Here is a 16,964-nt window from a genome sequence, read left to right on the forward strand (position 1 = left end):
CTTGTCCCTGTCTGGCACAGAGCCTCACGTTGAGTAAGCAGAAAACAAACATCTACTCAGGGACTGACTGATTAATTGATCCTATCAAAACAGTAATCTCTTCCATGACATGAAACCTCTCAAACATAATGCAGTATTGTTATAAATTGGTGCAAACTAGTATTGCCTTATTTTTGTCAAAGACTCGATCCTTGTCCTCAGGATATTTTTAAATAATAAGGAGAAGAGATTGTGGCATGTCAGGGTCATAGTTTGCAGTAATTGGTATTCTGGCTTCATTTTATAGACAGAGGGATAGTTAGAAAAGTAATCAGGCACATAAGTCATAGGGACCATAGGGACCAAAGTGCTTCTGGAATTTTTCTTGGTAATTCTACATGTTCTTTGAAAGGTAAGAAGCATCTTGCTAAGAGGCTTGAAAACTTTGTACTTATGAAAGAAACACAACGAGGGAAATGTGAGATCTTCAGAAGAGTCTGTTTCCATGGAAGATATCTTGTCCTTGCATATTTCAGATTTGAGGCTAAGGAATATTTCATTTCAGGGAAGGGACTCAAGGGTTGGGTTATTTTCCATTAAAACTACATATGCACTGGAGTGGAAGGTCTTGTTTGCTTGGACCACTGAAGATAGAAAGAAATCATGAGTACTCTAAAGTCAGTGAGGGGCAGACCAAAACTGGAATACTGTGTAGCCCTCTCCTATCTGTCTCCTGCTAGAGTGAGAAGGATGTAACTAACTACTCGTTCAGTTTGGCCAGTGGTATGTAGAGGTAAGGCCCAAATTCCCATCGTAGCATCGTCTCAGTACAATGGCCTTCACAATAGGATTAGACCTGTTGGAACATAGTCATAGAGCATATGCAATTTGCCCAAATTCACACAGTTGGTTCCACAGTAGAGCTGGAATTGGGACCCAGATTTTCTTGGGCTCATTCCTGTCAGGACATGAGTTTCAGGAGCTGTGGCTAGTATGGGATTCCAGGTAAAAAACTCAAGGAGTCTTTAAGAAGTCCTTGATTGGGATGTTATTGGGAGAAAAATCTTTTTTTTTCCTTTAATTTCATCTTAAATGTAGAGGAGAGAGCAATTAATAGATAAGAGACTACAATGATTAACCCTAACACTGTTGATGAAGATAGCATCTTCTCACCCTTCGTTAGAGTAAAGAACACAAGAAAATCAAATGTCAAGCATTTCTAAGGGTTCTAGTAGCTCTTAGATTTGCTTGCAGTCTTCAAAAACTGCTACAGTGCTGGAATTGGTCCCTGGGGAGACTCCACCTATCAGCAGCTGCACGAAAAAGAGTGTTCCTGCTTAATTCCCCCTTTTAGCTTGTGTCAGTGAGGAGTTAGTTGTACAAAGGTGGGAAGAGAATTTTATAAAGTTGTATGATGATTCTAATAAGCACACTTTTGTTGTATGGAGACTTGGTACTATTCTATACTGACTTGATTCCTCGTGTCTACCCCATCTTGAGCAGGAAAAGACCCTGCATATCTTTGTATCACAGGCTGTTAAATTTGGTTTCTCTACCACTAAGGAGCTAGCTTGCCAATCTCATCATTCCAGTCCCAGTGAACCTCATTCATATTTAGCACCTGCTCTGTATGAGAAGTTCTGTTCTAGGCTCTGAGGACACAGCAGTGAACAAAAATCCTTAACTGCCTGGAGTTTACATTCTAGTGGAAGAGAAAGACAAAACATAAATCAATAGAACGGAGTAGATAAGATGGTGAGGAGGGCCAAGGGCAAACGTTAAGCAATGAAGAGGGATAGGGAAGGTTGTTGGGGGAGGTTACATTTGATTTAGATTTTGCCATATGCAGTTGACATTTTTATCAGTTAAAAGACGGTGCAATGTTGGCAGTTCCCAATGGTGTCATGTAGTAGGGTGGCCAGCTCAGCTCTCCACAGAGACCTTTTCACAGCCTCTTAAACCTTCAGTCAAGTCTTCCTGCTCTACCTGTGCAAGTTACTTGGCTAATTCTACTCCACACTGCCTGCTGTCATCTTTGGCCTATAGTGTGGAGGTCTTGTGGCATAGTACTACTTAAAACAACATAGGATTGGGATTTTTAAACTACAATATTTGGGTTTTACTTCTCAGCTTGACCATTTACAAGTTGTGTGATCATAGAGAAGTCTCCTTGATTCTCAGGTTCTGTATGTATAAACAGTAAAGATAATTACTGCAGAAAGTTCATCTTAATCCAATAAGATAAGGAAATGAGAGCTATATGCTTCGATAACTAAATGAGATCTATCTGCTTTGTAAAATACTATACAAAGCCAAGTTATTATCAATTAAGAAGTATTTTAAAAAATAGAGTAATTATAATTTAAATCTATACTAAATCTTTAACTGAGCTATAATGACATTATTAATTACAAAGGGTTACATGTCAACTTGACTTATGGTCATGATCTGAAGTCTGTCTCTGGTGATATCTTAAATACTCTAATTTTTCTATTAATTTAAGGTTGTTCTCTTTTCCTGTTTAAATCCAGCACATTTTAAATTCTTATGAGATTGTTCTATATCCATTAACACCCATATTGTTCTCTGCAACATGTCCACCTCACCTTGCTGTGTGTGTAGGTGGGGGGGGGGCAGTGGGGGAGAGTTGTGGCCAAGTCTGAACATGACAGAATTCCCTGCTTGGAGGTCATATCCACTCTAATAACTGCATGCTTTCACACTTGCCTGAGGGACACTCACATGATGATTCCTGGTGCTAATAGATAAGGAAAGGAGTTGGGGTCCATTCCCATGCAGCTGTAGTTGTTAGATCTGGAGCCAGCCACTTGGTTTCCATTTAAATTATTGTGTTAGTATGTACAGGACCTGGTTCTTAAGCAGGGAAGCCATTAAAAAAATGAAGAAGGAGAAGGAGAAGGAAGAAGAAAGAAGAAGGGGGAGCAGGCTCAGGATTCTGGATTTTATGTTTCATTGTGTTTATATGAATCATAGCCCACCTGTATTCCAAATTTAGCTATATGACATATTATTTTGATCATCTCAGAGCATACAGTCATTAGACTGCCTTATTAGATTTACAATTGATAAGAGTAATTTCATTGTTAATATTTTTTTGAAAAGCTCAAAGTAAGACTCAAAACTCATTGAAGCAGCTCCGAAATCACTGAGGGCTTAGACAGTAATGAAAAGGAGTCTAATAAATATCATCAAAGTTTGGAAAAACTGGAACAAATTATCGAGTATTAGCCTATTTTATGAAAAGTTTTTTTGGGCAAATACACTGACAGCTGCTAATTCTGCTCAGACAGTTAACAATGTAATATCTTCTCTCTTCCTGGTGTTCATTCGTCTTTTGTAATGAAGATGTCATGCTGGGTATTAGGATCTGAGGAAGTGGGACGTGCTCTGGCTCTCTTTCAACCTAATATTTTTTGCCCTATCTTTTTGTATTCCAGAATATTCTGCTTTAGCTCTGTTAAACTTTTTTGTTAATTTTTGAACTTTTATTTGCGTATTGGCAGGAACTATATGTATGTGTCCTCCTCTATTTGTACTCACAATGATTGGAATTTTGCTGCATTTGTTTTATCATTATTTATCATTATTCTCTCTGTCTCTTCTGCTGCACTATTTATTTATCCATTTGTTTATTCACTGGATTATAATATTATAATATTTTTCCATTATTATTTATTTCAATGCTCAGATTGTCCCAGAGTCGAACCATGGTCGCCCCTTTAATCTGGTTCTTGTGTCTTTTGAGTGCTTCTCACCATTCTTGGAACATTCCTTACTTTCTGGTACTAATGATATTCCAGGTTTGTTTTGTTCTTTCTCTGCCTCAGCCATGAAATCAGCTGGTTGTCTAAACCTTAGCCAAAGGAATCTTGGCTTCTTAAGTGCAGGTATTTAGAAGACAAGATCTGGATGCTAGTTGTGCTCCTTGTTACTGACTTGTGACTACTTCTAGTGCTTTCAGAACTAGCACACAAATCCACACACACACATAGGTATAAAGACCTATATCTATATTTGTTTCCTTGTCTGTCTGTCTCTTTGTATGTGTACCGTGGTATATATGTGTATATAAAATAATACAAACCGTGAATTCATATGGATGCCTCCAACTCTAAACCAGCACCACAAGGTTCATTCTGGGCCTTTCATTTCCATTTTTGCAACACTCTAATCCAATAGTCAGATTAGCTTGGCCCCATTATCCTCAATATATTTACTTATTAGCTCAAGTCTAGAATACACAGAAAGGAGTTTTCAGGTTGCCAACTCATGTCATTGAGAAAAGCAGACTTCTTCATTTGAGTTCATATTTTTGTTTTTAAGATAAAATTTATATGTAATAAAATGCACAGATCTTAATTGTTATTGTGTGATATTGGACAAATGCATAAACACATGTGACCCATATTCCCATCAAGATATACAGTATTTTCAACACACTAGAAAGCTTTGTTGTGCCCTTTCTCTGTTATTCCACTACCTAGAGGCAACCACTATTCTGATGTTTTTCAGTATAGATCTTTTCCCTTTGCAAGAACTTCGTAGAAATGACCCATATAATATATACTCTGCTTAGTCTACTCTCTTAAAACTCAGTATAATGCTTTTGAGATTCATCCTGTCATACGTATCAGTCTTTCTTTTTTGTTGTCAAGGAGAATTCTAGTCTGTGGATGTGACACAATTTGTTAGACATTTTCCTTTGATGGACATTTATTTCTAATTTTTGGTTACTACAAATAGAGCTTCAGGAAACATCCTCTTATAGGTCTTTTTGTGGACATACATTTACATTTTTAAATTGTTAAACAATTTATTAAATTATACAGCAAAATTGATTTTTTTCTTGGTGTACAGTTCATGGTTTTAACACAGGCATTGATTTGTGTAACCATGACCATAGTCAAGATAAAGAACAGTTCCATCACCCCCAAGAAACCTCCTTGTGCTGTCCATTTATAGTAATCTCTACTTCACCTCACCCTCAACCGCTGTCAGCTGCTCATTTATTCTGTATCCCAATAGTTTTGTCTTTTTGAGAATGTTCTATAAATATAGTCCTATAGTATGCACTCTTTTTTTTTTTAAAGTAGATTGTTTTATTTATTTTTTTTTTCAAATGTCATGTCTCTTTTTTTTTTTTCTTTCTTTCTTTATTGCTGAGTTGCATTTCAGTATATGGGTGTACCACAGCTTATTCATTCACCTGTTGAAGGACACATGGGTTGTTGCCATTTTGGGGGCAATTATTAATAAAGGTGCTATGAACATTTGTATACAAGTTTTTGGTGGACATAAATTTTCATTTCATTTCTCTAGGGTATTAAATTATGGTATTAATTCACATTCCCCTAATGACTAAAGATGTTGAGCATCTTTTTATCATTTGAATATTCAGACGCTTTGTCTATTTTTAGAGCAATGTTGCTTACTTTCTTACTATTGAGTTTTGAAAATATTTGTATAGTCTACATACAAGTCCTTTGTCAGATATATGATGTGTAAGTTCTTTATCAAGTTTGTAGCTTCTTTTTTCACTCTCTTAACAGTGTCTTTTGCAAAGCAAAAAATTTTTAATTTTAAAGAAAGATAGTTGCACCATTTTTTCTTCCCTTTTTTTTTTTTTTTTTTTTTGGAGCCATGTCTAAGAATTTATTGCCAAACCACAGATCACAGATTTTCTGTGTTTTTCTCCCTGGAAGATTAATAGTTCTGTGTTTAAGGTTTGTAGCTATGATCCATTTTGAGTTAATATTTTTATAAGGTGTGAGGTTTAGGTTTAGGTTGAAGTTCATATTTTTTGCCATATAGATGTCCAATTGTTCCAGAACCATTTATTAAAATATCATCTTGTCCCTCTCCTGCTAAAAAGCTCTCAGTGGTTTTCCCTTGTTCTTACAATGAAATCAGAAAGCACTTTGTCTGATTTGTAAGTCATAATACTGTCATGCTTACCTATTCCTCAAACCTCATTTTGTGGCACTCTTCCTCCTGTCATACTCCATCTGCACTGTGAATTCTCACAGCTCTTTTCCAACACAGAACCTTTGCACATGCTTATGTCTTCAACCTGGAATATTCTTCCACTGTGTTGTCCCATGGTTCTCTAGATCCACTTTTGGTTCTCTCCCATGGTATCCTGCTCTTTTTTGTTTGATTTTATTTATTTATTTGAGAGAGAGAGACAGTGAGAGAGAGCATGAGCGAGGAGAAGGTCAGAGAGCGAAGCAGACTCCCCATGGAGCTGGGAGCCCGATGTGGGACTCGATCCCGGGACTCCAGGATCACGCCCTGAGCCGAAGGCAGTCGTCCAACCAACTGAGCCACCCAGGCGTCCCTGTTTGTCACACTTTTTTACAGTTCATAAATATATAGTTATCTTCATTGAATTCCATATGAAATTGTAAGCCTGTGAGTTCTGTGTTCTCAGTGCCCAACACTGTGCCTGCCCTCATGAAACTTATTGCCTAGTGTACACATGGACTAGTAAACAAGTAACTATAATAAAGTCACAATTCCATGTAAATGTGTCTAAGCTCTTTCACTGTACTTTTGGTCCTATTTTCTGCACCGATGAAAATGTCCTTCTCCTCTATAGTTTTTATGTCCAGATCCTTTTCACCCCTCCAGAATTTCCTGTCAGAAGTTCCTGTTGCCTGGGCTGGAAGAGCTCTCCCTTCCCCGTTTTCCAGTTGGCACACTCCACTTTGCCTTGAGATTACACAGATGGTCTTAGCTCTTCTTTTAGAGAATCAAAAGCTCCGAGAAGGAAGTATTCAAACTGCATTCAACTTGTGCCTCCCTCCATACAGAGAATAGTTTGTCTTATTAAATTAACTTACTTTCTGGTTTCTAGGATACAAACATGTGAGTAGCCGTGTGCCACCTTGCCAGTAAAAATTAATGGGGCTGATGTGGAGAACGGAAGAAGCCAAAAATTTTTTTTAAAGATTTTATTTATTTATTTGACAGACAGAGATCACAAGTGGGCAGAGAGGCAGGCAGAGAGAGAGAGGATAAAGCAGAAAGCCTGATGCAGGGCTCGATCCCAGGACCCTGGGATCATGACCCAAGCCGAAGGCAGAGGCTTTAACCCACTGAGCCACCCAGGCACCCCGGAAAAAGCCAAATTTAAAGTTATATCTTATATCTACACAGCCAACTCTTGGGTTATCAGTGCTTTAATATGCAGTGAAGACATATAAAAAGGTTTTCTTTTAAAATATGTTGGAATTTGACCTCTGTAGGTTTTTTTTTCCCAAATGGCTCAATAATAGTCCTATGAAGGTGACAGAAAAAACAAATAGAATGCCACCTTTGAGAAATGATTAAGACAGTTGATTATAAACTAGGAAGATTGAGATGCCAAATAAAACAGGCGCTGTTTGATAAAACCTTACCATGAACATAAGTATCCAGGCCAGGCCCTCTGAAGCCACTGACTGTATTAAAAAGAAGTCGGTCCAGCTGTGTTTCTTTCCATGTAAAAATACTACGTGTGTTTTCTTCTTCTTTTTTTTTCCTGAAGTGCTTTGTCAAAGGAATAACTTAGACTAAACAATGATGTACTTAAATTCATAAAACAGTTTTCAAACCATTTCAAACTGGAAGCAATATTTGATAATATACCTAAACATGAAAATAATGAAGTATGCAAGTATATACAGTAGCAGATGAATTATAAAAATGCATCTCAACTATCAGTTCCAGTCCTTCAAAGACTGTTCTCTTGGAGTAGGAGATACATCCTTATAGAACCCTGTGCCGTGCTGCAAAGCTTGGTGTTAATAGGCTTATTCGCAGGAGGGAACAGAGCCAACTCTCTTTATATCTTCCCACACAGTGCTGGTCTTAGTATAGTCTCCTGTCTGATTTATGAATTTCTCCTGGAATGAATTTTCCACAAATATATGATGGAGAACTGTGTAGCCTTGACATTCAGTCTCCCTGTGAATGTTAGCAGTGTTAGCAGCTGGCACCAAGGCTGAGGTCTAGGCACGTTCCAGGGGCTCACTAACCAACACTATATGTCACCTTTTCTATGTTTGAAAACAGGGCAGACCCCAGAACACTAATCAGATTCTAAAGGTTCCTTCTTGTTTGCTTAATATTTTCATGCTGGTCAGAAAAGCAGTGTTCTTTTCAAGATGATAAAACATTGAAATTTTTTTCTTTTGGTTATTGATGATTGATCACATTTCATAGCAATAGGGTTTTTGTTTATATGGGGTTTGCTTTCTTTTCATTCTTTGACAGCAGGGCATTGCTTCTTATAGGTGTCTTGTCCTTTGAGGTACAGGGGACATCAGGCCATGGCTTTTACTATGTTGATGATTTGTATGTGCTTTCTAAGTGGTATGAATATTGTGCATTTCTTGTTTTTCTCTTCTGGTGAGGAAATACCACTGAATGGTGTTAGATATTTTTCCTCTTTTGATGTGTTTGTGGAAAACTGGTGTAACCAAAAAGCGCATTACAGAAGTTCAGACTGGCCCTTTAGAGAGTGCTGTTTTCTATGAAATGGATAGAGTAAGCCTTTGATGGAAATTTTCCCATTTGGACTCCATCCTTTGTAAAACACTGAAATATATGAGGGTCAGAGCATTTGAGTTTTGTTCCTTTTTAGTTATGTATCAGCAGTGGTTGGAAACAAGTCTGTTTACATATCACTAAAACAAGGACTGTAGCTATGTGATAAAAGTAATTACCTCCCAGATAATTTTTTAGAGACTTTATTTATTTGACAGAGAGATGGAGAGAGAGCACAAGTAGGCAGAATGGCACACAGAGGGGGAGGGAGAAGCAGGCTCTTGGCTGAGGAGGAAGCCCCCAACGTGGGGCTTGATCTCAGGATCCTGGGATCATGACCTGAGCTGAAGGCAGATGCTTCACTGACTGAGCCATCCAGGAGCCTCTCTTCCCAGATAATTTCAAAAGGAACCCCATATTTTAAACATATGAAACTTGACATTTTGTTTTAAATCTTCATATTCTCATACATTTGAACTTTCTGTATGATATAGGTTTGGTAACATAGCAGCTTAGGGTTAGGGTTAGGGAAGATGCCATTGATACATTTGGCTTAGAGACCCTAAGTCATCTCTTAGGAGCATCAGTTCTCTTGGCACTTCGGCCAAGGAACAACGAGGGGTGAAGGGCTTAGAGTAGGAATCTGAGAGAAGAACCAAGTATTTCCCAAGCCATCTTATTTCATTTTCTGCCTACCTCCCAACCCTCACACATACTCACATGCAAATATGCACACACCCCAAACATTTCGTGTTCTATCCTTTTTGGCCCCAGAGTATTGGGTCAGAAAATATATGTTTTTGTTTTTGTTTTTTGTTTGTTTTTTGTTTGTTTTTATTTGCTAGAAAGTGCCTTTAAAAACTGCCAGTGAGGTGAACCATGAGAGACTATGGACTCTGAAAAACAATCTGAGGGTTTTGAAGTACTTGGGGGTGGGAGGTTGGGGGAACCAGATGGTGGGTATTGGAGAGGGCATGGATTGCATGGAGCACTGGGTGTGGTGCAAAAACAATGAATACTGTTACGCTGAAAATAAATGTAAAAAATTATTAAAAAACCTGCCAGGTTCCTCAATATATCATAGTCAATAATATAAATTACTCTATAAGAGAAGACTGGATATTCAAATAGCACACTAATTTCATTCAGAGTATCTGAAATATCATACTTTGCCCCTCCCATTAAAAAAGAAAGAAAAAAAAATTGAGACTAAAAATAATTTAACCCAAAAAACATTTTTGGAAGCACTGTATTACTCAGCCATCTGAAAGGACGAATACCCACCATTTGCATTCAACAAGGTTGGAACTGGAGGGGAATATGCTAAGTGAAATAAATCAAGCAGAAAAAGACAATTATCATAGGGCTTCACTCATATGTTGAACATAAGGAATAGAGCAGAGGACTGCAGGGGAAGGGAGGGAAATCTGAATGGGATGAAATCAGAGAGGGAGAGAAAACATGAGACCCTCTAGTCCAGGAAACAAACTGAGGGTTACAGAAAGGAGTGTGCTGGGGTTGGGGTGACAAGGTGATGGGTATTTAAGGAGGGCACATGTAGGAATGAGCTTTGGGTGTTATATGCAACTAATGAATTGTTGAACACTACAACAAAACTTATGACATACTATATGTTGGCTAACTGAACACAATAAAAAAGTTATCATATTCAAATGCTAAAATGTTTTTTAAAAGTGGGAGGTGGGATTTACTGTCCCTTTGCTAGCAAGAGACTATGATCTTGAACAACTTCCAGTCCATTAAGATCTTTCCCAAGCAGTACTGAGCCCAGGCTGCTTTGGGAGAGAGTGGAGAAGATGTTGCCCAGGGCTGGTAGTGGCAATTCCTTGGGGGTCCAGCAACTCAGGATCCCAGTCTATGCCCCACCCCGAGTCTCAGAATGGCTCGGGAGAGTGTTTCAGAGTGAGATAGTCATCCAAATCTGAAGACTTTTCACCTCAGTGCCTCGTATATGCAGTGAAAAAAACATGAAGATAAGAAAGAAGTTTTTAGACCTCTCAAGCCTGTTGATTTGACCACATTGGCAGTAAAGCTTCCAGCAGTGGAAGATGTGTGACACCCACACAAAGAGGCAGATGACTACTCATCCAGTTAGTAGTCAGGGACAACAGATGAGCAAGATGATGATGTAGAACAAGAAGGGACTGAGGAACCCACCTCTGGACCTGAGGACACCAGAGCAGCAGCAGCTCTGAATTTGAGCAATGGTGAAACAGATTCTGTGAAAATTATGATTGTCCATGATGATGTAGAAAGTGAACCAGCCATGACCTCTTCTAAGGAGGGCACTTTTATTGTCCACCAGCCTCAGTCTTCTAGTAACACTCTCCAGAAACACAAATCTTCCTCCTCCTTTACACCTTTTATAGACGCCAGATTACCACAGATTTCTCCATCTAGCGGGACAACAGTGACTTTTGTGGTAGGATTTTTCTGTGATGGAAAAAGACCAGAAGCCATAGAGCAAGACCTACGAAGAAGGATTCAGCAGTCATTGTGAATCTCATGAACACTAGACCACAGAGTGACACCAAAGAGATTCATAAATGTAAAATGAAATTTAATCCTGAGATTCTGTGTGCCGCCTTAAGGGGAATGAATTTGTTAAAGGGTACAGAGAGGGGCCTGATGTTGCTCGACAGAAGTGGCCAAGGGAATATAGATCTTCTAATTAACTGAAGATGATTTCAGCAGATGGATGTCCTTGAAGGCTTGAATGTCTTGCTGACAATGTCTGGCAAAAAGGATAAGTCAGTTGTCTATTACTGATCTTGGTTAAGAAATAAAATACTTCACAATGTTCCAGAAGTTGAGATGAAGCAAGGATGGACAACCATGGGGGACTTGGAAGTATGTGTACACTATAAAGTTGTAAAATATGAAAGAATCAAATTTCTGGTAATTGCAGAATTCTGTGAGGGTCTATGCATGGGCACCCAGGCTATGTCAAAAATTTATGGGCTTTAAGTCATTTAGAATTGGTACATAAGCCATTACTGGTGGATCTCACTGTTGAAGAAGATCAGAGGTTGAAAGTGATCTATGGATCCTGTGCTGGATTCCATGCTGTTGATGTGGATTCAGGATTGGTCTATGACATTTATCTACCAACATACAGAAGGAGGAACCCGTACTCTATGATCCAGTGTAGTATCAAACCCCATGCAGTCATCGTCCTCCTGAACACAGATGGCATGGAGCTTCTTGTGTGCTATGAAGAAGAAAGGGTTTAGGGGTGCCTGGGTGGCTCAGTTGTTAAGTGTCTGCCTTTTGCTTAGGTCATGGTCCCAGGGTCCTGAGAGTGAGCCCCGTATCAGGCTCTCTGTTCAGCAGAGTACCTGCTTCCCCCTCTCTCTCTGCCTACTTGGGATCTCTCTCTGTGTCAAATAAATAAATAAATAATTTTAAAAAAGAAGAAGAAAGGGTTTACATGAATGCTTAATGGAAGAGTCTCCAAGTATGTGGTTCTGAAGTGGGGAGAGTTGCTGATGTCTGTGGTATGTATTCAATCCAGTCAGATGTTGGGTGGGGGAGAAAAGGCCACAGAGCTCCGTTCTGTGGCAACTGGTCAGTTGGATGGTGTGTTTATGCACAAAAGGGCTCAAAGACTAAAATTCTTATGTGAGTGCAAGGAAAAGGTCTTCTTTGCCTCTGTTGCATCTGGTAGAAGCAGTCAGGTTTATTTCATGATGTTAGGCAGGGCTTCTCTTCTGAGCTGGTAGAAGCAGTGTAATAAGGATTGTTGGTCTCCAGATTTTTCTAGATCCTGAGAACTTGGAATTCCTTGCATATTGGAGCTCAGAGCTCCACTCTGTAATCCAGGACAGCTCTGTGTGTTTGTGTAGGCACTACATGTGGGGTGTTTTGTTTTCATTTCCTTTATGCACCTCTTACCAGTTTATCCCTCTTCTTTTCCCTACTCAAAATTAAATCAAGGCTGCAATGCAGCTGGTGCTGTTCACATTCTTAAAAAAAGAAAAAAAAGAATAATGAGCTCAAGATAATCCTTGTGACAATGAGGCATATTTCAGGATGGCAAATTGCTCCTTTCCACTCTGACGGTGATGATGTAACTATTGCCCTCACTGGTATAAGCAGTTGGCAGACTGGGTTTCTATTCAGACTTTGTCACTTATTATGACCTTATAATATTATTCACCTTGTGGAGTCTTATCTTCATCATCTATAAAGTGGGGATGATAATAGAACATATGTCATTGAGTTATTTTAGGATCCAAAGTGGCACTATGTATAAGATACCTACTACATGGTAGAAACTCAGTTAATAATAGTGTCTCCCCTGCCAGTCAGAGGTGAGATTGGTGATGGGTATGCAGTAAGGTTAGTTAGCAGTTGTCATAGAACTGAGGGTGGTGATGGGGTACTCACTCCAAATTACTGATTTCTTGAACTGATCAAAATTATCCCCTTTGATTATCTGCCTTTCAGTGAGTTTCCCCCAAATAAGCTAATTCCATCTTCAAATAATTTAAGTCTATTAAGATGACATTCTACAGTAATTTATTTACTAAAAGGTGTTATAGTGAAAGAGAAGGAACATTTAAAAAGCAGGGTAGTTATTTTGTATTAGTAGGGATCAATTTGTACATTGATCCAGGGGCTCTTACAAGTGTGTGTTGTACACACAGCCATGTAGCTACACAATACCCCTCTTCCTCCTCCAACCCTTGCCCTAAGGAGTAACCGTCCAGGTGATCTACAGTAATAGCACTTCTTGATTTCCAGTCTGCTTATCTTAACACTGGAGAATCTGCTTGTTGGTTCTAAAGGAATAGAACAATGGTAGCATATGCAGAAAATGTATAGAACACATTTTCTAGGAGAGAGGATTAAAATCACAAAGAACCATTTTAGAGCAAATCACTGTCTTATACATCCCAAATCATATATTTAAGTGGAGAAGAACTTAGAGGAATGGAGCAATCAAAGAGAGAATGACTAATGAGGGCATTTGAGGTGATCACATTGGACTACACAGATTATAAAGCACTTTGTCCAAACATTATTTCATCTTTACAAGAATGTTGCAAGGTACATATTATGAACTTCACTTTAAATATTCATAAGCTGGAGCTCGGGGAAGCTAAAGGACTTGCTCTAAGGCTCACAGCTAGGTAGTATCAGGGCTGATGTTTGAGCCCACGTCTGTGTGACCTCAAATTCTGTCCACCTTCCTTTGGCAGCTCTGGAATGCTGGACACAATGGTGAAATTGGGGAAAAAGGAAAAATAGGAGGCTGTTTCAGGCATTATCACTAGGGGACCACTTAAGAGAGTAGTGACTTGGGGAGAGGTAGGCTCTGGAGATGATGCTAGTACTAATCCACTTGTCAAAGATGGCTGAGATGCAGTTGGGCCTGGAGGAAAAGTGGATGGTTACACATTGACCTAAGACTTCCCATTTCAGACAGGGAGTTTATAGTGGGTTTCTCCTGTGAGCCTATGACCTAACTTTGGTTAGAGTAATCTTGAAAATAAGTTTCTTAAACTTTGGTCACAACCTGTGACCGAAGGGAAACCTGGCTTTCCTTTCTGCCATCACTTCAGAGGAGAACATCTCAGCTGTTAAGATAAATATGGAGAAACATTTAAGATTATATTTACTGCCACAACTGTTAAAACACCACCTTTGTTTATACTGTATCGATGTATGAAAAGACAGTATTCATTGAACATCTTTTTCATATTTACAGTTTCATCTACAGAGCAAGTAGAAGTATATGGTGTTTTTGGGGCCAAGAATAACCTTCCATTAAAGTAATTCAGCAGTTTTGAGTGCTTTACCAGTGACTATCAAACCTCGGGAAAGATGTAAAATAGAGAGAGTAAGAAACATTAAGGGCTCGATTTAAGAGTAACATTTTGAGGTTTTACATAATGAGACAGGTACTTTTCTTTGTAAAATTAGAAGATGTTATTTCCATGTAAATATAGCTAGCAAAGTGTTCTTTGGTTATTTCCTTTCTTTTTGAAAATTAGCTGATGAGATTTAGTAAAGGAAAGTTCTGTTTCTGTCTGCTCCTAACCAAAGGGCAGTGGTGTTTTATGGCTGCAAACCCTCCATTACATCTCCTGTCCTGAGCCTGACTTCATCATTTACATGTACAGACTAGTTAGGTATGACATTCTCTTTAATGCTTTTTTTTTTGCAATGTATGTGCTTGTTTGTTAATTTTACATTCTGATTACAAGTCACAAATATGATGATGTATATTGATGTATAAAGAAGCATGAAATATAAATTCATGGAAGAATCTGGAAAACAATTACATTCTTGATATCTAAGCAGTGGATTTAAAGCAAATGATCATTACCTCATGGTGTTTTGTTGTCAAAGTCAGTGTCTTGTCCAGTAAAACTCACTGCATCCTTTGATACAGCACTGTCCAATAGAACCTTTTGTGGTGACAATGATGCTCTTTATTTTTTTTAAGATACATTATTTATTTGAGAGAGAGAAATTGTGTGAGACAGCATGAGCAAGTGAAAGGAGCAGAAGGAGAGGGAGAAGGGCTCTTGGCTGAGTCAGGAGTCCAATGCGGGGCATGATGTGGGGCTCGATCCCAAGACCCTGGGATCATGACCTGAGATGAAGGCAGGTGATTAACCAACTGAGCCAACCAGGTGTGCCAACAGTAATGCTCTTTAATATGCTCTAATACCATAGCTGCGAGACACATGTAGCTACTGCACACTTGAAATGTGGGTGCCATGACAGAAGAAATAAATTTTAAATTTTCTTTAATTTTGGTTTTAATTTAGCCACATGTGGTGAATGGCTGCCATATTGGACAGTGCAGTAATACATTCGTTCCGGTACTGTTATCTCAGGTATAGAGATATTTGCTGTTTAAAAGCCAATATAGTGACATTTAATTGCTTTTAAGGACCAGAGAGAAGCCTCAGTTTGTTCTTTAAAATAACTGTGTCAAGCCAAGCTGACCTGGGGTGAGGGAAGAATGTGCAAATATTTCCATTGAGCTGGCTGGTCAGATTGTTTATTCCTTTATTCACTCAGCAAATATTCATGGAACACCTAGTATGTGCTCCATTGTGCTAGGTGCTGGGGATACAAGCACATGTGCACTGCCTTCAAGAAATTCACCAAGTAGAAAAGTTGGACAGGAAGTTAGAAGTTAGTAACAAACTCATACAGAAGCGAGTAGAGAAAGAGTGAAGAGTCAAAGATGACTCTGAAGTTTTAGTCTTGAGTGACTGCGTGAGTGACTCTTGGAAACAAAATACATTTCCATAACAGATCTTTTGGAAATTTTTAAGTCTTAAAAATTAGTTTCAGTATTAAAACCAAGATTCTCATTCATTCATATTCTCTCACCCTCCCCAACTCTCCCCCAGTTCTCTCTTACCTTCCACTCATTTGGTGAAAAATAAGCTAGTACTTAGACTCCAGTGCCAGGAAGCTGCATTTTCACCTTGGGCATTGAAATTCTAATTTTGATAGAAATGAATTGTTAATGAGCCAAAGAATAGAGAGTTTCTCTAATTACAGGAAATAAAATTAAATTTGGCCTGAAGGCATTTTTTGGTAATTGCAGTTGGTTTAAAGATTAAGAAGATTCACTCATACGCCTTGCCTTTTTTTTTTTAAAGCTTGCTTTGCTCAGCACTGTTAACCAAAGGCAAACTTCATTCTAATGAGGGTCCAGATGATTTATTTTATAGATGTACTGCAGAACAACTTTCCCTGTAGGAATAGTAGCACCTCAAAGATTGATATGATGTATTAAGAAAAATAAATATTTGTTCTTTTTTAAAAAAGATTTTATTTTTTGGGGAGAGAGAGAGATGGCAACAGAGAGCGTAATCGGGGAGTAGAGGGAGAAGCAGAGCCTGACGATGTGGCGCTCAATCCCAGGACCCTGGATCATGATTTGAGCAGACTCTTAACCAACTGGGCTGCCCAGGCATCCCTCAGATATTTGTTCTTATTTGAACCTTATTTTTACTGTACAATAGAAAATTTAGATTTAAATGGCAAGTGAGATGTGCTTACCATTTCTCTGTTCATCTCTTTACAGAAGCCAGGGCCAAAAGAGAAGTTCTAGAATGGAATTGCTTCGTGCTAAATCTGCTGCTGCTGCTGCCTCAGAGGTATGTACATAAGAGCATAAGAGAGTTATAGGGTAAATGGATGGATCCTTCTCCTTGTAGTATTGACTCCTTAGTTACTGTGTGTTCCCAATAGAAAAAAGTTTTCATTTTGAGAAGTATCCCATGTGGGCATAGCACTTGATTGGGATTCCACAGCTGCCATTTTGTAGCCATTTCTTTTCTTTTCTTTTTTTTTTTTTTTAAAGATTTTGTTCATTGATTTGACAGACAGACAGGGAGGGGAGGGAACACAAGCAAGGAAAGTGGGAAAGGGAGAAGCAG

The 16,964-nt window shown here is 38.7% G+C and overlaps 1 protein-coding gene and 1 pseudogene across 1 annotated transcript in view; both read left to right on the forward strand.

Annotated features, from left to right (window-relative positions):
* The window catches only part of PASD1 (PAS domain containing repressor 1), a 56,738-nt gene that overhangs the window by 25,475 nt on the left and 14,299 nt on the right, over positions 1 to 16,964 (forward strand). The window contains exon 9 of the mRNA XM_044234491.1: positions 16,610 to 16,682. Within this exon, the coding sequence (XP_044090426.1) occupies positions 16,610 to 16,682 (73 nt within the window). The remainder of the gene's footprint in view (positions 1 to 16,609; positions 16,683 to 16,964) is intronic.
* Positions 378 to 12,272, forward strand: LOC122897475 (annotated as a pseudogene).

The sequence above is a fragment of the Neovison vison genome, chromosome X (assembly GCF_020171115.1).
Source record: "Neovison vison isolate M4711 chromosome X, ASM_NN_V1, whole genome shotgun sequence".
Classification (NCBI taxonomy): domain Eukaryota; kingdom Metazoa; phylum Chordata; class Mammalia; order Carnivora; family Mustelidae; genus Neogale; species Neogale vison.